Below are 21,630 nucleotides of genomic sequence, written 5' to 3'. Positions count from 1 at the left end.
AACTAATCATGAATGAATGAGTTGAAATGTTAGCTGGTGGTTAAATGCATGAATTCCATCAATGTGACATCAGATCGGACGTGCTGGTTTTAGGTGTTGGGCGTGGCTCGACGCGCCGGGGGTGCGAGGGCCCTCATAACGCTGCTTGCAGCTTTAATTATTATTATTATTATTATTATTATTATTATTATTATTTCGGCAAATGAATTGGCCGTTTGAGGGCCTAAACATGCTCGAAAACTCATGAAATTTTGCACACGCGTCAGGTCTGGTGAAAATTTACGTATTTTAATGTTCTCAGACATGGCCAGGGAAAATTAGCTCAGTAGCGCCACCTAGAAAAATGAAAAACGCGAGCCCCCGGTATGGGTATGACCTACATGTTTGAAAGTCGGTACACCTATATAATGTTCAGAGTCGAACAAAAAAGTCTATTATGGCAATGTCCTAAACCCAACAGGAAGTCCGCCATTTTGGATTGAAGGTGACATTTTGGCTCTGATTTTACCATTTCCATGCCTCGAACTTTGACGAACTCCTCCTTGGGGTTTGATTTCATAACCTTCATATTTGGTCAGTGCCAACTACACCCTTGTGCCATGTTAAATTGCGGAGCTTTTGAGTTTTCACAATACTATGAGGCCGTGGCGCCATGGCGAATTTCGATGACTCGCCATGAAAATCTTATTGCCTCTCATTTTGTCATACATGTTCCGATCTGGACCAAAGAGCACACATATGATAAGGCTCCACCCCTGAACATATTTCAACTGCCATATTTGACACCAGGGACAGCGCCACCTAGTGGGAACAGGAAATGTCATGTTTTACACTTTGGGGTACAGTATAGTGATGGGTGACACCTGCAGCCTCAAATTTCTCCAGGAAAGCCTTAAGGAGTTGGTCTTGGGTTACAGTGAAAACTGTGACTTTTCGCAAAAGGGTGTGACCCCAGCAGCATGGCGAACTTTGATGTCACGCCATGAAGAAACAAATTAGTATAACTCAATGAAATCCAGTCTGATCAGTACCAGACTTTACAGGCATGATGTCAGACCCGCCCTGAACAGATTGATGTGCCCATTGTCGGGAATACGTACAGCGCCACCTAGTGGCAACAGGAAATGTCATGGCTTTAATTTTGTTGTACTGATTTTCACAGGTTCATCGTGGCCACCTCAAAAGCGGTGAATATCAACATCAGTCCCTCGTGATGCTTCAGTGCAAAAATTGTGACTTTAAACTGAACGGCGCACCCTGGTGGCAACGCGGTCCACCATGAAAGATGAAGTGGCTTTTGAGGGGCTTGGATAGTATATAGAGGCTTTAAATTTAGCACACCCCTCCAAATGGATGAAGGCTTTGTTGTCATGTGATCATTTTTATTGAATAGCGCGAAATGGCTCCACAGCGCCCCCTACAAAATTTCAAAACCACAGCCCCAGCTCTGTGTTTTATGTATGAGTCTGAAACCTGGTAAGCTTATAGGAGATATCAAGATGTACAAAAAAGTCTCTTGGAGCAATATCCAAAATCCAACAGGAAGTCAGCCATTTTAAAATTAATGTGCAATTTTGGCAACATTTTCCCCTCTTTCCAGGCACCGTTCTTTGACAAACTCCTCCAAGGGATTTCATCATATTGAACCAATCTCCAGTGTGTGGAATCTAAAGACCTTTGTGATGTTAAATTGCGAAGCTTTTTACGTTCAGTGAAACGGGGTGGTCATGGCGGCACGTGGAGTTTGAATCACTCGCCAAAAAGCAGTAATCTGCTGTCACTCAAAAACACAATGTCCAATCTCTCCCAAAGCTCATAGGCGTGATGAGACTCGAGCTCGGAAATGTTTGTTATGCCATTTGTGCATAAGGGTTAGAGCGCCACCTAGTGGAACGACTAACTAATCATGAATGAATGAGTTGAAATGTTAGCTGGTGGTTAAATGCATGAATTCCATCAATGTGATATGAGATCGGACGTGCTGGTTTTAGGTGTTGGGCGTGGCTCGACGCGCCGGGGGTGCGAGGGCCCTCATAACGCTGCTTGCAGCTTTAATTATTATTATTATTATTATTTCGGCAAATGAATTGGCCATTTGAGGGCCTAAACATGCTCGAAAACTCATGAAATTTTGCACATGCGTCAGGTCTGGTGAAAATTTACGTATTTTAATGTTCTCAGACATGGCCAGAGAAAATTAGCTCAGTAGCGCCACCTAGAAAAATGAAAAACGCGAGCCCCCGGTATGGGTATGGCCTACAAGTTTGAAAGTCGGTACACCTATATAACGTTCAGAGTCGAACAAAAAAGTCTATTATGGCAATGTCCTAAACCCAACAGGAAGTCCGCCATTTTGGATTGAAGGTGACATTTTGGCTCTGATTTTACCGTTTCCATGCCTTGTACTTTAACGAACTCCTCTTTGGGATTTGGTCCTATAAACTTCAAATTTGGACAGTGTCAACTACACCCTTGTGCCATGTTAAATTGCGGAGCTTTTGAGTTTTCACAATACTATGAGGCCGTGGCGCCATGGCGAATTTCGATGACTCGCCATGAAAATCTTATTGCCTCTCATTTTGTCATACATTTTCTGACCTTGACCAAAGTGAACACATATGATAAGGCTCCACCCTTGAACATATTTCAACTGCCATATTTGACATGAAGGACAGCGCCACCTAGTGGGAACAGGAAATGTCATGTTTTACACTTTGGGGTACAGTATAGTGAAGGGTGACATCTGCAGCCTCAAATTTCTCCAGAAAAGCCTTAAGGAGTTGGTCTTGGGTTACAGTGAAAACTGTGACTTTTCGCCAAAGGGTGTGACACCAGCAGCATGGCGAACTTTGATGTCACGCCATGAAGAAACAAATTAGTATAACTCAATGAAATCCAGTCTGATCAGTACCAGACTTTACAGGCATGATGTCAGACCCGCCCTGAACAGATTGACGTGCCCATTGTCGGAAATACGGACAGCGCCACCTAGTGGCAACAGGAAATGTCATGGCTTTAATTTTGTTGTACTGATTTTCACAGGTTCATCGTGGCCACCTCAAAAGCGGTGAATATCACCATCAGTCCCTCGTGATGCTTCAGTGCAAAAATTGTGACTTTAAACTGAACGGCGCACCCTGGTGGCAACGCTGTTCACCATGAAAGATGAAGTGGCTTTTGAGGGTCTTGGCAAGTTTATAGAGGCTTGAAATTTGGCACACACCTCCAATGTGACGAAGGCTTTGTTGTTATGTGATCATTTTCATTGAATATCCCAAAATGGCTCCACAGCGCCCCCTACAAAATTTCAAAACCACAGCCCCAGCTCTGTGTTTTATGTATGAATCTGAAACCTGGTAGGCTTATAGGAGATATCAAGATGTACAAAAAAGTCTCTTGGAGCAATATCCCAAATCCAACAGGAAGTCAGCCATTTTAAAATTAATGTGCAATTTTGGCAACATTTTCCCCTCTTTTCAGGCATCGTTCTTTGACGAACTCCTCCAAGGGATTTCATCAGATTGCACTATTCTTCAGTGTGTGGAATCCAAAGACCTTTGTGTTGTTAAATTGCGAAGCTTTTTCCGTTCAGGGAAACGGGGTGGTTATGGCGGCACGTAGACTCTCAATCACTCGCCAAAACGCAGTAATCTGCTGTTACTCAAAAACACAATGTCCAATCTCACCCAAAGGTCGCAGGCATAATGAGACTCGAGTTCGGAAATGTTTGTTATGCCATTTGTACATAATGGTTAGAGTGCCACCTAGTGGAACGACTAGCTAATCATGAATGAATGAGTTGAAATGTTAGCTGGTGGTTAAATGCATGAATTCCATCAATGTGACATCGATCGGACGTGCTGGTTTTAGGTGTTGGGCGTGGCTCGACGCGCCGGGGGTGCTCGGGCCCTCATAACGCTGCTTGCAGCTTTAATTATTATTATTAGGGCCCGAGCACTGACAGTGCGAAGGCCCTATTGTAATTGCTCTGTTTATTATTATTATTATTAGGGCCCGAGCACTGACAGTGCGAAGGCCCTATTGTAATTGCTCTGTTTATTATTATTATTATTATTATTTCGGCAAATGAATTGGCCGTTTGAGGGCCTAAACATGCTCGAAAACTCATGAAATTTTGCACACGCGTCAGGTCTGGTGAAAATTTACGTATTTTAATGTTCTCAGACATGGCCAGGGAAAATTAGCTCAGTAGCGCCACCTAGAAAAATGAAAAACGCGAGCCCCCGGTATGGGTATGACCTACATGTTTGAAAGTTGGTACACCTATATAACGTTCAGAGTCGAACAAAAAAGTCTATTATGGCAATGTCCTAAACCCAACAGGAAGTCAGCCATTTTGGATTGAAGGTGACATTTTGGGTCTGATTTTACCGTTTCCATGCCTTGTACTTTAACGAACTCCTCCTTGGGATTTGGTCCTATAAACTTCAAATTTGGACAGTGTCAACTACACCCTTGTGCCATGTTAAATTGCGGAGCTTTTGAGTTTTCACAATACTATGAGGCCGTGGCGCCATGGCGAATTTTGATGACTCGCCATGAAAATCTTATTGCCTCTCATTCTGTCATACATGTTCCGATCTGGACCAAAGAGCACACATATGATAAGGCTCCACCCCTGAACATATTTCAACTGCCATATTTGACATCAAGGACAGCGCCACCTAGTGGGAACAGGAAATGTCATGTTTTACACTTTGGGGTACAGTATAGTGATGGGTGACATCTGCAGCCTCAAATTTCTCCAGGAAAGCCTTAAGGAGTTGGTCTTGGGTTACAGTGAAAACTGTGACTTTTCGCAAAAGGGTGTGACCCCAGCAGCATGGCGAACTTTGATGTCACGCCATGAAGAAACAAATTAGTATAACTCAATGAAATCCAGTCTGATCAGTACCAGACTTTACAGGCATGATGTCAGACCCGCCCTGAACAGATTGATGTGCCCATTGTCGGGAATACGGACAGCGCCACCTAGTGGCAACAGGAAATGTCATGGCTTTAATTTTGTTGTACTGATTTTCACAGGTTCATCGTGGCCACCTCAAAAGCGGTGAATATCACCATCAGTCCCTCGTGATGCTTCAGTGCAAAAATTGTGACTTTAAACTGAACGGCGCACCCTGGTGGCAACGCTGTTCACCATGAAAGATGAAGTGGCTTTTGAGGGTCTTGGCAAGTTTATAGAGGCTTGAAATTTGGCACACACCTCCAAATGGATGAAGGCTTTGTTGGCATGTGATCATTTTCATTGAATAGCGCGAAATGGCTCCACAGCGCCCCCTACAAAATTTCAAAACCACAGCCCCTGCTCTGTGTTCTATGTATGATTCTGAAACCTGGTAAGCTTATAGGAGATATCAAGATGTACAAAAAAGTCTCTTGGTGCAATATCCCAAATCCAACAGGAAGTCAGCCATTTTAAAATGAATGTGCAATTTTGGCAACATCTTCCCCTCTTTCCAGGCACCGTTCTTTGACGAACTCCTCCAAGGGATTTCATTATATTGAACCAATCTCCAGTGTGTGGAATCTAAAGACCTTTGTGATGTTAAATTGCGAACGTTTTTACGTTCAGGGAAACGGGTGGTCATGGCGGCACGTGGAGTTTCAGTCACTCGCCAAAAAGCAGTAATCTGCTGTCACTCAAAATCAAAATGTCCAATATGTCCCAAAGGTCGCAGGCGTGATGAGACTCGAGCTGGGAAATGTTTGTTATGCCATTTGTCAGTAATGGTTAGAGCGCCACCTAGTGGGACGACTATAATCATGATTGAATGAGATGAAATGTTAGCTGGTGGTTGAATGCATGAATTTCATCAATGTGACATCAGATCGGACGTGCTGGTTGTAGGTGTTGGGAGTAGCTCGACGCGATGGGGTGCGAGGGCCCTCATAACGCTGCTTGCAGCTTTAATTATTATTATTATTATTATTTCGGCAAATGAATTGGCCGTTTGAGGGCCTAAACATGCTCGAAAACTCATGAAATTTTGCACACGCGTCCGGTCTGGTGAAAATTTACGTATTTTAATGTTCTCAGACATGGCCAGGGAAAATTAGCTCAATAGCGCCACCTAGAAAATTGAAAAACGCGAGCCCCCGGTATGGGTATGGCCTACAAGTTTGAAAGTCGGTACACCGTTATAACGTTCGGAGTCGAACAAAAAAGTCTATTATGGCAATGTCTTAAACCCAACAGGAAGTGCGCCATTTTGGATTGAAGGTGACATTTTGGCTCTGATTTTACCGTTTCCATGCCTTGTACTTTAACGAACTCCTCCTTGGGATTTGGTCCTATATACTTCAAATTTGGACAGTGTCAACTACACCCTTGTGCCATGTTAAATTGCGGAGCTTTTGAGTTTTCACAATACTATGAGGCCGTGGCGCCATGGCGAATTTCGATGACTCGCCATGAAAATCTTATTGCCTCTCATTCTGTCATACATTTTCTGACCTTGACCAAAGTGAACACATATGATAAGGCTCCACCCCTGAACATATTTCAACTGCCATATTTGACATCAAGGACAGCGCCACCTAGTGGGAACAGGAAATGTCATGTTTTACACTTTGGGGTACAGTATAGTGATGGGTGACATCTGCAGCCTCAAATTTCTCCAGGAAAGCCTTAAGGAGTTGGTCTTGGGTTACAGTGAAAGCTGTGACTTTTCGCCAAAGGGTGTGACCCCAGCAGCATGGCGAACTTTGATGTCACGCCATGAAGAAACAAATTAGTATAACTCAATGAAATCCAGTCTGATCAGTACCAGACTTTACAGGCATGATGTCAGACCCGCCCTGAACAGATTGATGTGCCCATTGTCGGAAATACGGACAGCGCCACCTAGTGGCAACAGGAAATGTCATGGCTTTAATTTTGTTGTACTGATTTTCACAGGTTCATCGTGGCCACCTCAAAAGCGGTGAATATCACCATCAGTCCCTCGTGATGCTTCAGTGCAAAGATTGTGACTTTAAACTGAACGGCGCACCCTGGTGGCAACGCTGTTCACCATGAAAGATGAAGTGGCTTTTGAGGGGCTTGGAAAGTTTATAGAGGCTTGAAATTTGGCACACACCTCCAAATGGATGAAGGCTTTGTTGTTATGTGATCATTTTCATTGAATGTCCCAAAATGGCTCCACAGCGCCCCCTACAAAATTTCAAAACAACAGCCCCTGCTCTGTGTTTTATCTATGAGTCTGAAACCTGGTAAGCTTATGGAAGATATTAAGATGTACAAAAAAGTCTCTTGGAGCAATATCCCAAATCCAACAGGAAGTCAGCCATTTTAAAATTAATGTGCAATTTTGGCGACATTTTCCCCTCTTTTCAGGCTTCATACTTTGACGAACTCCTCCAAGGGATTTCATCATATTGAACCATTCTCCAGTGTGTGGAATCTAAAGACCTTTGTGATGTTAAATTGCGAAGGTTTTTACGTCCAGGGAAACGGGGTGGTTATGGCGGCACTTAGAGTTTGAATCACTCGCCAAAAAGCAGTAATCTGCTGTCACTCAAAAACACAATGTCCAATCTCTCCCAAACGTCTCAGGTGTGATGAGACTCGAGCTTGGAAGTGTTTGTTATGCCATTTGTACATAATGGTTAGAGCGCCACCTAGTGGAACGACTAACTAATCATGAATGAATGAGTTGAAATGTTAGCTGGTGGTTAAATGCATGAATTCCATCAATGTGACATCAGATCGGACGTGCTGGTTTTAGGTGTTGGGCGTGGCTCGACGCGCTGGGGGTGCGAGGGCCCTCATAACGCTGCTTGCAGCTTTAATTATTATTATTATTATTATTATTATTAGGGCCCGAGCACTGACAGTGCGAAGGCCCTATTGTAATTGCTCTGTTTATTATTATTATTATTATTATTATTTCGGCAAATGAATTGGCCGTTTGAGGGCCTAAACATGCTCGAAAACTCATGAAATTTTGCACACGCGTCAGGTCTGGTGAAAATTTACGTATTTTAATGTTCTCAGACATGGCCAGGGAAAATTAGCTCAGTAGCGCCACCTAGAAAAATGAAAAACGCGAGCCCCCGATATGGGTATGACCTACATGTTTGAAAGTCGGTACACCTATATAACGTTCAGAGTCGAACAAAAAAGTCTATTATGGCAATGTCCTAAACCCAACAGGAAGTCCGCCATTTTGGATTGAAGGTGACATTTTGGCTCTGATTTTACCGTTTCCATGCCTCGAACTTTAACGAACTCCTCCTTGGGGTTTGATTTCATAACCTTCATATTTGGTCAGTGCCAACTACACCCTTGTGCCATGTTAAATTGCGGAGCTTTTGAGTTTTCACAATACCATGAGTCCGTGGCGCCACGGCGAATTTCGATGACTCGCCATGAAAATCTTATTGCCTCTCATTTTGTCATACATTTTCTGACCTTGACCAAAGAGCACACATATGATAAGGCTCCACCCCTGAACATATTTCAACTGCCATATTTGACATCAAGGACAGCGCCACCTAGTGGGAACAGGAAATGTCATGTTTTACACTTTGGGGTACAGTATAGTGATGGGTGACATCTGCAGCCTCAAATTTCTCCAGGAAAGCCTTAAGGAGTTGGTCTTGGGGTACAGTGAAAACTGTGGCTTTTCACGAAAGGGTGTGACCTCAGCAGCATGGCGAACTTTGATGTCTCGCCATGAAGAAACAAATTAGTATAACTCCATGAAATCCAGTCTGATTAGTACCAGACTTTACAGGCATGATGTCAGTCCCGCCCTGAACAGATTGATGTGCCCATTGTCGGAAATACGGACAGCGCCACCTAGTGGCAACAGGAAATGTCATGGCTTTAACTTTGTTGTACTGATTTTCACAGGTTGATCGTGGCCACCTCAAAAGCGGTGAATATCACCATCAGTCCCTCGTGATGGTTTAATGCAAAAATTGTGACTTTAAACTGAACGGCGCACCCTAGTGGCAGCGCAGTCCACCATGAAAGATGAAGTGGCTTTTGAGGGGCTTGGAAAGTTTATAGAGGCTTTAAACTTGGCCCACGCCTCCAATGTGATGAAGGCTTTGTTGTTATGTAACCATTTTCCTTGAATAGTGGAAAATGGCTCCACAGCGCCCCCTACAAAATTCCAAAATATCAGCCCCTGCTCTGTGTTTTATCTATGAGTCTGAAACTTGGTAAGCTTATGGAAGATCTTAAGATGTACAAAAAAGTCTCTTGGAGCAATATCCCAAATCCAACAGGAAGCCAGCCATTTTAAAGTTAATGTTTAATTTTGGCGACATTTTCCCATCTTTTCAGGCACCGTACTTTGACGAACTCCTCCAAGGGATTTCATCAGATTGGACCGATCTGCAGTTTGTGGAATCTAAAGACCTTTGTGATGTTAAATTGCGAAGCTTTTTACGTCCAGGGAAACGGGGTGGTTATGGCGGCACTTAGAGTTTGAATCACTCGCCAAAAAGCAGTAATCTGCTGTCACTCAAAAACACAATGTCCAATCTCTCCCAAACGTCTCAGGTGTGATGAGACTCAACCTCGGAAGTGTTTGTTATGCCATTTGTACATAATGGTTAGAGCGCCACCTAGTGGAACGACTAACTAATCATGAATGAATGAGTTGAAATGTTAGCTGGTGGTTAAATGCATGAATTCCATCAATGTGACATCAGATCGGTCGTGCTGGTTTTAGGTGTTGGGCGTGGCTCGACGCGCCGGGGGTGCGAGGGCCCTCATAACGCTGCTTGCAGCTTTAATTATTATTATTATTATTATTCCGGCAAATGAATTGGCCTTTTGAGGGCCTAAACATGCTCGAAAACTCATGAAATTTTGCACACGCGTCAGGTCTGGTGAAAATTTACGTATTTTAATGTTCTCAGACATGGCCAGGGAAAATTAGCTCAGTAGCGCCACCTAGAAAAATGAAAAATGCGAGCCCCCGGTATGGGTATGACCTACATATTTGAAAGTCAGTACACCTATATAACGTTGCGAGTCGAACAAAAAAGTCTATTATGGCAATGTCCTAAACCCAACAGGAAGTCCGCCATTTTGGATTGAAGGTGACATTTTGGGTCTGATTTTACCGTTTCCATGCCTTGTACTTTAACGAACTCCTCCTTGGGATTTGGTCCTATAAACTTCAAATTTGGACAGTGTCAACTACACCCTTGTGCCATGTTAAATTGCGGAGCTTTTGAGTTTTCACAATAGTATGAGGCCGTGGCGCCATGGCGAATTTTGATGACTCGCCATGAAAATCTTATTGCCTCTCATTCTGTCATACATGTTCCGATCTGGACCAAACAGCACACATATGATAAGGCTCCACCCCTGAACATATTTCAACTGCCATATTTGACATAAGGGCCAGCGCCACCTAGTGGGAACAGGAAATTTCATGTTTTACACTTTGGGGTACAGTATAGTGATGGGTGACATCTGCAGCCTCAAATTTCTCCAGGAAAGCCTTAAGGAGTTGGTCTTGGGTTACAGTGAAAACTGTGACTTTTCGCAAAAGGGTGTGACCCCAGCAGCATGGCGAATTTTGATGTCACGCCATGAAGAAACAAATTAGTATAACTCAATGAAATCCAGTCTGATCAGTACCAGACTTTACAGGCATGATGTCAGACCCGCCCTGAACAGATTGATGTGCCCATTGTCAGGAATATGAAGAGCGCCACCTAGTGGGAACAGGAAATGTCATGTCTTACACTTTGTTGTACTGATTTTCACAGGTTCATAGTGGCCACCTCAAAAGCGGTGAATATCACCATCAGTCCTTGATGATGCTTTAGTGCAAAAATTGTGACTTTAAACTGAACGGCGCACCCTGGTGGCAACGCTGTTCACCATGAAAAATGAAGTGGCTTTTGAGGGGCTTGGAAAGTTTATAGAGGCTTGAAATTTGGCACACACCTCCATTGTGCTTAAGGCTTTGTTGTTATGTGATCATTTTCATTGAATAGCGCAAAATGGCTCCACAGCGCCCCCTACAAAATTTCAAAACGTCAGCCCCAGCTCTGTGTTTTATGTATGAGTCTGAAACCTGGTAAGCTTATAGGAGATATCAAGATGTACAAAAAAGTCTCTTGGAGCAATATCCCAAATCTAACAGGAAGTCAGCCATTTTAAAATTAATGTGTAATTTTTGTGACATTTTCCCCTCTTTCCAGGCACCGTTCTTTGACGAACTCCTCCAAGGGATTTCATCATATTGAACCAATCTCCAGTGTGTGGAATCTAAAGACCTTTGTGATGTTAAATTGCGAAGGTTTTTACATTCAGGAAACGGGGTGGTCATGGCGGCATGTGGAGTTTCAGTCACTCGCCAAAAAGCAGTAATCTGCTGTCACTCAAAATCAAAAGGTCCAATATGTCCCAAAGGTCGCAGGCGTGATGAGACTCGAGCTCGGAAATGTTTGTTATGCCATTTGTCAGTAATGGTTAGAGCGCCACCTAGTGGGACGACTATAATGATGATTGAATGAGATGAAATGTTAGCTGGTGGTTAAATGCATGAATTCCATCAATGTGACATCAGATCGGAGGTGCTGGTTGTAGGTGTTGGGCGTGGCTCGACACGATGGGGTGCGAGGGCCCTCATAACGCTGCTTGCAGCTTTAATTATTATTATTATTCACCCCAAACAAGGGCCTTTTTGAGGGCCTAAACATGCTCAAAAACTCATGAAATTTTGCACACATGCCAGGTCTGGTGAAAAATTTTGTATTTTAATGGTTTTACATATGAGCACTGGGAAATGGCTCTACAGCGCCACCTATGCCTTGTTAAATGCAGCCCTACGACCACATCGTTTGAGCTACATGTATGAAATTTGGCACACATGTGTATCATGCCAAGACGAACAAAAAAGTCTGTGGGCCCATTGACGCAAACCCAACAGGAAGTCCGCCATTTGGAAGAGAAGGTGACATTTTGGCTCTAATTTTGCCATTTCCATGCCTCGAACTTTTGCGAACTCCTCCTTGGGGTTTCATTTCATAACCTTCAAATTTGGACAGTGTCAACTACACCCTTGTGCCATGTTAAATTGCGGAGCTTTTGAGTTTTCACAATACTATGAGGCCGTGGCGCCATGGCGAATTTCGATGACTCGCCATGAAAATCTTATTGCCTCTCATTTTGTCATACATTTTCTGACCTTGACCAAAGTGAAAATATATGACAAGGCTCCACCCCTGAACATATTTCAACTGCCATATTTGACACCAGGGACAGCGCCACCTAGTGGGAACAGGAAATGTCATGTTTTACACTTTGGGGTACAGTATAGTGATGGGTGACACCTGCAGCCTCAAATTTCTCCAGGAAAGCCTTAAGGAGTTGGTCTTGGGTTACAGTGAAAACTGTGACTTTTCGCAAAAGGGTGTGACCCCAGCAGCATGGCGAACTTTGATGTCACGCCATGAAGAAACAAATTAGTATAACTCAATGAAATCCAGTCTGTTCAGTACCAGACTTTACAGGCATGATGTCAGACCCGCCCTGAACAGATTGATGTGCCCATTGTCGGGAATACGTACAGCGCCACCTAGTGGCAACAGGAAATGTCATGGCTTTAATTTTGTTGTACTGATTTTCACAGGTTCATCGTGGCCACCTCAAAAGCAGTGAATATCAACATCAGTCCCTCGTGATGCTTCAGTGCAAAAATTGTGACTTTAAACTGAACGGCGCACCCTGGTGGCAACGCGGTCCACCAGGAAAGATGAAGTGGCTTTTGAGGGGCTTGGAAAGTATATAGAGGCTTTAAATTTAGCACACCCCTCCAAATGGATGAAGGCTTTGTTGTCATGTGATCATTTTTATTGAATAGCGCGAAATGGCTCCACAGCGCCCCCTACAAAATTTCAAAACCACAGCCCCAGCTCTGTGTTTTATGTATGAGTCTGAAACCTGGTAAGCTTATAGGAGATATCAAGATGTACAAAAAAGTCTCTTGGAGCAATATCCAAAATCCAACAGGAAGTCAGCCATTTTAAAATTAATGTTTAATTTTGGCAACATTTTCCCCTCTTTCCAGGCATCGTTCTTTGACGTACTCCTGCAAGGGATTTCATCAGATTGATGCGATCTCCTGTGTGTGGAATCTAAAGACCTTTGTGATGTTAAATTGCGAAGCTTTTTACATTCAGGGAAACGGGGTGGTCATGGCGGCACGTGGAGTTTCAATCACTCGCCAAAAAGCAGTAATCTGCTGTCACTCAAAAACACAATGTCCAATCTCTCCCAAAGCTCATAGGCGTGATGAGACTCGAGCTCGGAAATGTTTGTTATGCCATTTGTGCATAAGGGTTAGAGCGCCACCTAGTGGAACGACTAACAAATCATGAATGAATGAGTTGAAATGTTAGCTGGTGGTTAAATGCATGAATTCCATCAATGTGACATGAGATCGGACGTGCTGGTTTTAGGTGTTGGGCGTGGCTCGACGCGCCGGGGGTGCGAGGGCCCTCATAACGCTGCTTGCAGCTTTAATTGCATTTGAAATCACTCCTCTGTTGACATTGTCATTACACAATACATATACACAATACATAAGAAGTGCTTGGATAATAAGTGCTATGTTGAGCATTGCATGGTATATGTTCAAAAAAAGGTATATGCACACATTATGCAAACCACATTTGTGCTGCCATGCTGGAATTGATTAAAAAAAATTTGTTCAGGAATGCAAGTGAATAGCTGTATTTTGGCATCTTTAATTAAAAAAAATTATAATTTAATTTAGTGTTTTTTCTGCTTTTTGTAAAACAGTCAATTTTAAAATTTGTGGATAACAACAATAATTAAAAATTCAGTTAAAGAGCATGCACGCAGTGGTGATTAACCAGTTATAGAAACATAAAAAAAACATTTTGATAGTTACAAATACCTTTAATAAACCTTACACTGGGTGGTGGTCTAACACATTTTGAAGCAGTGTATATCAACATTCATATACCATATATACCACTGATACCTAATAAAGTCCTTGTCGGGTACTAATTATTTATTTTAATCATTTTCATATAAAATGCCCAGCATGCACACGGCTTCAGTGTTTGGGTATGCTGTTGGAGAGATGTTAAGAGTGTGTGATAAACTGCTGTTTACTCTGATTACATTTTCTAGATCAGTGTGGATCATAGTTAACAAATAATTACGAAACAAGAGTAATCTGTCTGCTACATTTTCTTATAATTTATTTGAACCTCTTGAAAAATGTAAAGTGTTGCTAGAGGCTTCTTTTCTGGCATTCAGAACTCTTACCAGGAATACTCATTTAAAAGCACTATTTTAGTTAAAAAACGTGATAAAGGTATAACTCCCTCACCCAATCAGAACAACAGAACTAATGAAAGGGTCAGAGAGATGTCAGTCTAGCTCACTCTGCACTTACACCCTTTTTAATATTTTGTTCCTCCTTAATAACCCGTTAATCAGCATCAGGCTCTTAATCACATATTGGGCATATCCTGTAGTACAGTGTAAGACATTTCCTGATTGTATAATTATCTAAAGTGTGACAAAGCTTGGCCATTCAACATTAATCATAACGTAATATTTGCTTTTCCAATGAAAGGGAGAACTCGCACTTTTGAGATTTTACTGTTGCAGAGAGCAAAACACTGACTTCTGTGTCAAAAATTGACACAGCCTTCATTTCAAGGATAATCACTCCCATTCAGAGCTGGTTCTCTGATTGTAACCCAGTGACCAAACAGCCTCTTTAGTTAAAGAGGCCACAGTTTGCAACCATAAAGTGACTCATCAGATCAGGAACCCAACTAGAAGCAGGTTTGTTGCTTTTTCAACACTAAGAGCAACAATTTGTCCTCTAGGTTCAGTTAACACAGACTATAATGCGCTGACATGTTTGATGGAGAACAGTAATGGAAAACAAGATGATTCTTGGAATATGCCATTGTGTACCTGAGATTTATTTTTAAAACAACTCATCAGATTTGGCTCAGTGGAATTTTGTTTTTGGAAATCCAGCATGTGTCGCTGACACAAGTATTAAAGGTAGGGCTGTGCGATATGACCAAAATCTCATATCCCGATATAAGAATTCTATCGTCCGATAACGATATAAATCACAAAAATGTAACATTTTCTGTAAATTCTGTGAATCTCGGGCAGCTTGACTTGCGGGAAGTGTTTCCAGCTGCGCGTCGTGTAGCTGGAGTCGAGTGTTTTAACCGATGCATGAAACTATACATTTTTAAACATAAGTTGTAACAGCCGCTGTTTTCTTTGTGAGTATTTATTACACGGCGTGCTGCGGGGAAAGCCTGTTCTAACGTTTGAGTCTAAGGTTGATTTTTTTTAGCACCTGGGGGCTCTTTTTTACTTCTCATCCGTAAATAATCTGCTCTTTCACGTGATTCAGTTTATTTTGAAAAGTCTCAACAGGATCTTGAGCTTTATTGTGAAAGGTTTATGTGGAACATAAACAAGCGGACACGCGATGCTGTTACCGTCGTTGTTGCTAACCACAATGCATAAAAACAGGTAAACAGTTTATTTTGCGACACCACGAAACAAAGGATAGCGTAAAATGAAACATAGACATTTTTATATCGTCATCCGATATATATCGTTATATCGAACAGCCCTAATTAAAGGTAACAAAACTTTCTTGGAATGATCTACAAGAATGTTGGAAGTGGTGCAGGACTGCCCAAGGAGGTTATCTTAAAATCAGGTTTAATTTTTTACATTTTTATATACTTTTATATACAAGTTTTGTAACTTCACAATCATGAGTTGTAGTTACATTGTGACAGTTAGACCAATAATACCTAGAAAACCATTTAAATAATAACTTCTACATGCAGTGCAGAAAAAATATAATGTGAAATCTTTAATATTTTTAATTATTATTTTTTTATAGTTATTAGTGTCCTTGAATTAAATAAGCAGATGGATGGATGGATGGATGGATGGATGGATGGATATTTATTTGAGAAAGTTCTTTGATGAGTTAAGATAAATTAAATGAAAACAATTAGTGCATATTATTGAGTTTTCTTAAAGTTTGCTCTCAGATTTGTTGCTTGAACTGATCTAACTGTGTGCTAAACTTGGTTTAATAGGTTAAACTGGGGAAAAGCATGAGATGGATTTTCTGTAATTGGTTGCAGGATTTTGAGTTTTGGGGTTTAAATGTTTGTTTCCATTCTCGTACTCTAAGATTTTGATTATTTGTTAAGCTGACTTTGGGATTTCCTGTTTTGATTTATTTATTATTAAAAGTATATTGTGAGTGTTTTTTATTTCAAGGTTTCTACTGATATTTGTAGTAGGAGTAGTAGTAGTTTTCCTTACTCTGATAAAAAATAATTGGCTTGTATATTTAAACAGACTAATAACATACAGAAATTTCCTTAACAACCTAAGATCAGCCACATAAGTACAGAACTCTGATTCCGCCTTCAGATGATTCCTCCTTCCTTCTTATGAGATGCTAAAAAAACGCTTTTAAGGGAATTGAGAAAAAATCAAATATACGAAAGATGTCGATGAATTAAGGTATTCAAATTGAGTGAAGTCATTGTCATGTTGAAAATACCCCCCAGTTTTGGATGATTTGAGCTTTGTGATATGGCACGTAATCCTCAGAAGGTGGGTATGCCCTTATCATAAAGGGATAGCATTTTCTATGGTTATGTAGGAAAGTTGCAGCAGATCAGCAGTTTCTGAAATACTCAGACCTGTCTGGTACCAACAACCAGGTTCAAAGTCACTTAAATCAACTTTCTTCCTCATTCTGAAGCTCAGCTTGAACTTCAGCTGGTTGTCTTGATTATGTCCACAGGCCGATATGCACTGAGCTGCTGCCATGTGATTGGCTGATTAGATATTTATGTTAGTTGGCAGTTAGACACTTCTAAAATAATAATCGGAAAAATGAGTTCCTGACTAGGAAAACTGAAAAGTCTGAGAAAGTTTTGGCAGATACAAACACTGAGTTGTTGACATCATATAGGCAGCATCATGGAGGATAAAAGTTGATGTCAATTCATGGTTAAAATAGTCCAAATTCACATTTTTTGTTTTTTTGCAAACATTTAGCTTGTAATTTAGGATTTTCACTAATGACCACTCCTCTAGGAAAAGAGCATTACTACACAAAGAATACTTTCACATTTAATGCTCCAGTATATTTGACTTATAATACTTGTGTACTATCAGTCAAACCATTTTGAATGATTGAAAAAACAGAACAAAACAAAAACAAAGTGGACGACACATGTACTTACACTCACTTGCACCTCCATTGGTATCTGATCAGGGGAACCAGCTCTCTCTTCCATGACTGGACCATTACTCTGTGACTGCGAGGCTCCCTGAACTGGTGTGTCGGGGATGAAATCAAGCACCGGCAAACCTGAAAAAAAAAGTCAAAGCAAGGTAAAAAGACTGAAGAAAGGAAATTCTATATCTGAAAATAGTTTAATGGTAGCATAGGAGCAACTATTTATGTAATTTACTGTGTACAGTACTGTTAAAAAGTCTTGAGCTACTCCTCATTTCTATATTTTTTACTTCCAAGGAGCCAGACTTCCTTCTGATTTATTAAAGTGCTCTTGAGTCCAGGAAGGTATTTTGAAGGTTCTTTTGGACATTGGTTGCTTTTTCATTCATTTTCTGTCCAGTCCTGGTAACTGGCTATTCACAGCGGACTAGTGTTTTGTTTTTTACGTTCCCTAACACTGACCTAAGTGTAAAAAAAAAGTATAAATTGTATGTGTAGGCACTTTATTACCAGCACCCAGTTGCAAAAATGCATAATGCGTTCCCAATCCTTTAGCTGAATTCACAAAATATGTCAAAGATAACACAATTTCTTTGTGTTATTAAAGAAAATGTGTATGGAGTGACCCAGTGAAACCTCATAAGAATTGGTCTCAGTGGAAGGGTGGTTATCAAGAAGCTATTCTTAAGAAAGAAAAACAGGGAAAGGGCTGATGCATGGCAAATTACATAAGAACTGAACTGAAAATTAGTAGCAACAGGTTCAAATACAGACATCAACATTACTGAGGCACTGTGAGATCATCTTGCCAGAGACCTGAGCAAAAGGGAGCCAACATCCAAAGAAGAGCTTTGAAATGTCCTTCAGGAAGCCTGGAGAACAATTCCTGAAGACTACTTAAAAAAATAACAGGAATGCTTACCTAAGCAAGTGCAGTCTGTGCTGCAGAACAAAGGTGGTCAAGCCAAATATTTACTTTGAAACACCTCAGAATTGTACAAACTCTATTTCTATATATGTCTGCAAAGTTCAATAAGTTGCTGCCCACATTCCCATTTTCATAGCAAAAAATAAAGAAAGAAAAAATTATTCAAGTATTAAATAATTACTAGTATTAGTTATTAGTATTAGTCTGTTTGAAATTGTTGTTGAAGAAAAATTAAAAACTTAAAAAAGTCCAATTTAAAGTTGGAAATCAGTTTGAAAAGAAAAAAACAAATAACCACTTGAAGGTTTTAAGAAGCAGCAGCCGTGGTCAGTAAAGAGCTATTTAATATAACCGTGAGAATATTACTAGTTCTTTAATGAGGCTGCCTCTGAGTACACACAGCCATTCAGTGCACACACCTTTGCCTCCCTCCTGCTGCTCCTGCTGGGGGCTCTCCTGCTTTGATGCTTTCTGGATCTCAGCATCTTCTCTGATTTTCTCAATGAGCACTGGTTCGGTTGTCATGGCTACCGGGGATAGTCCTCCCTCCTCCTCAGAACTCCGAGTATCCTCCTCCTCCTCTTCTTCCTCGTTGTCTTCCCGTTCCTCTTCTTCACTGGCTGTTTCCATCGGCTCATTCTCCTGGAGAGAGGGTGACGGCGGCTGCAAGCACACATAAAGTTGTATCAGAAGAAACGCAATTAAAAAAAAGGGGTGGGGGTGCACTGCTTTTCGAGATGAGTTTAAAGCTAAGTTAATCGCTCCCTAAGTTTTGAGGGGTTTAAGAGCATATCAGGTCTGCTGAGCTTCTCCGGGGCAGACAGTGCTGCTCATAAACACCCCCCACTTGGAGAAAGACATCAGAAATAACGATAGCCGCCTACTATAGCTAAGTTTGCACGCACACACAGGGTGGAGAGGGAGAGCGCGAGGGAGGAGAGTGCGCTGTCAGAAATGACACAAAGGACTTAATGAAGCAAGAAACGGGAGGGGTAGTGGGACATAAACGGGAAGGCTATAATAAAAACGTTAGAATGGCGCTTTTATTATATGAGTAAACACGATGTCCGGCTGATGGGGCTGAGTCCTCCGTCGGCCTGCGCGACAGAGCAGCGCTCACAGGAGCGCGGCAGCGGCACGTCTCAAGTTTAGACAGACACCGCCTACTGCGCGGCAGGCCCAGACACTCTGCGCTCCGGTGTGCACGGCTAAAGTTTATAGGAACGAAATCAGATGTTATTGACCCGAAAACAGCGAAGTGGAAACGAAATCTGTAGGTGCTCGTGCTCGCGCCGCGCACAGACGCTCTTTGGTGCGCGCTCTCGCCCTGGGAGCCGGGGAAAGCCGCTCCGGAGCTGTCTGCTCCTCTCTGTAACCTGCACCTTTTGTGCAGGAATCCGAGCTATACATACACACACAGACAGAGACACGCATTTGGCGAGGCTACAGAGGACAAACGCAACACGGGCACGGTCGCATCCCACTGACAAGCATTCGAGACAATAACGCATTTCCTCAAATGCCCTCAAACACTTTTTGAAACATTGAGGTTTGACGAGAAGAAGAAAAAACGAAGCACACGCCGGGCGACGGAAGCGCGTCCTAATGCTGTGCGTGCGGTTTCAACCCGCGATCATTAATTTATCGGCAATCCATCGAGCCAAAGCTGCTCGCTGAGCCCCGCACAGTCCAGACGTGTCGAAAATATTAAGTTAGCGTTGCCCACCTTTTTCACAGCGTGTTTGTCCTGCAGTGCGCTCTTTGCAAGTCTGTCAGCGGACGCATTCTTCGGCATCGGTTCCTCTACCACCACCCCCCTCAGAGGGAGAGTAATGTTCCCGCAGCGGGTCCTGCGCAGCCTGCCCCTCGCCACCTCTCTCTCCATGACCACTTTGACTTTGCCTCGGGTCAGCTTTTCCTCCGACAGCCGTTCCTGGCTGCTCAGATAGCCCAGGATCTCCTTCAGCCCAAGCGGCTTCATGTGGCCTCTGGTCACAGTGGCTGAGCCCCCTCGGAGGCTCTTCTCGGACAGGCTGCGAACAGAAGCGACTAATCTGTCGCCCAGGTCCGAGTTAGCGTGGTTCCCCGTTGTTTTGGTGCTCCCTCCTCCGACTCGAAGTTTGGGCTTGAGGGGAACAGACTGCTTCTGCCTTTGATTCTGATGAACACTGCTGACACTCCCAGGGCAAGTTTTGCTCTGCGTGTCAGCCCGGGACACAGCACACTCCTTTTCTGCGCTAACTGCACCGGCTTTGCTCTGAGCCGTCCTGCCGCCGTCAGCCCCGCTGTGTGCGCCTGTCCTGTGGCCGAAACCGGGCGACGGGCAGTCCCCCGCCGCCTGCTGTCCTAATCCCTTGTCTCTCGGTGCACTCGCTTTCTCCTCTTTACAGCCGCTCCCGACAGCACAGCCCGTTGTTGCGCCACAACTGAGGCACCCGTTTCCGCTACTCGGGCTGGAGGCAGGCTTGAGCTTTTTGCCGGTGGTGCTGCCTGATGTTTGAGTGTGTGGATCTGGGCTGGGCTCCGAGTCCTCCTCTGCCTCCTCCTGGTCCGTGAAGCTGTGCGCACTGTCGCCGTTGTTGTTCAGATGATCGTGTTTGGTCCGCTCCCTCGCTGCCTCCGCGCTGCTGCTGCTGCTGCCAGCGGCCGTAAACTCACTCTTCTTTCTGCTTTTCCTCTGCACCTTCGCCGCGTTTCGGTATGATATGGACCCCTTGTAGCTAACTTTGAGCACCGTCTGCTCTTGAATCAGTTTTTCCAGTTCTGTCCTGGTTCGGTCCGGGTCTGACCCGTGTCGTCTCCGGACCATTCGACAGATCCTCTCCAGATCCGGACGGGCTTTTCTCGAGCGGAGAGAGTCGATTGTTTCCAGGATCCACTCTCGGTACTTGTTTGGCTCGGACATCTTCTCCTGCTGGTGCGGATGGGGTTTGGCCCGAGTGCGTCTCTTTTTCCTTCTCTGTTGTTTCACAAGTGACGCTGTGTCAAAGCTGGGAAGCCAAAGTGCGATCCCCGGCTGGAGAATGAGGACGGAAGCCTGGCTGGTACGCTTGCGTTCGTTTGCCACATTGTGCGCTTAAGGTGGACCGAAGATGGCGCCTATGGTCTCTGCCGCCAGAGACGCAAATTGCATTTAAGGTGGAATTGACTCGCATTCGCGTGGCTCAGAGCCACGTTCTTTGTTCGCAGTCTTATTCTGATCAGCCTGCGGTTTACAGCAGCACAGTGGATTTCAGCACAAAGAAACACGCACGCAGCCTCCGTCGAGGACACCCCGGGTATTTGCGTGTTATATTTTTGAGCGTTATGGCGAATGAGTGAGCCGCGCGGTCAACAGATGGGTGGATGACGGCTTCACCCCGCATCAGGCGGGAGTGATGGATGTCACCTCAAGACTACGCCAACCTCCCA

General features: G+C 43.2%; 1 protein-coding gene across 1 annotated transcript in view; it reads right to left on the bottom strand.

Annotated features, from left to right (window-relative positions):
* Positions 1 to 21,624, bottom strand: part of samd1b (sterile alpha motif domain containing 1b) — a 121,661-nt gene extending 100,037 nt beyond the window's left edge. The window contains exons 1-3 of the mRNA XM_080879948.1: positions 19,946 to 21,624; positions 18,639 to 18,882; positions 17,296 to 17,423 (exon numbers count right to left, since the gene is read on the bottom strand). Coding sequence (XP_080736074.1) covers positions 17,296 to 17,423; positions 18,639 to 18,882; positions 19,946 to 21,124 — 1,551 coding nt within the window. The 5' untranslated portion in view covers positions 21,125 to 21,624. The remainder of the gene's footprint in view (positions 1 to 17,295; positions 17,424 to 18,638; positions 18,883 to 19,945) is intronic.
* Between the last annotated feature and the right edge of the window lie 6 nt (positions 21,625 to 21,630).

Source organism: Rhamphochromis sp. 'chilingali', assembly GCF_963969265.1.
Source record: "Rhamphochromis sp. 'chilingali' genome assembly, chromosome: 4".
Lineage (NCBI taxonomy): Eukaryota > Metazoa > Chordata > Actinopteri > Cichliformes > Cichlidae > Rhamphochromis > Rhamphochromis sp. 'chilingali'.
This window is presented reverse-complemented; position numbering and strand designations above follow the sequence as displayed.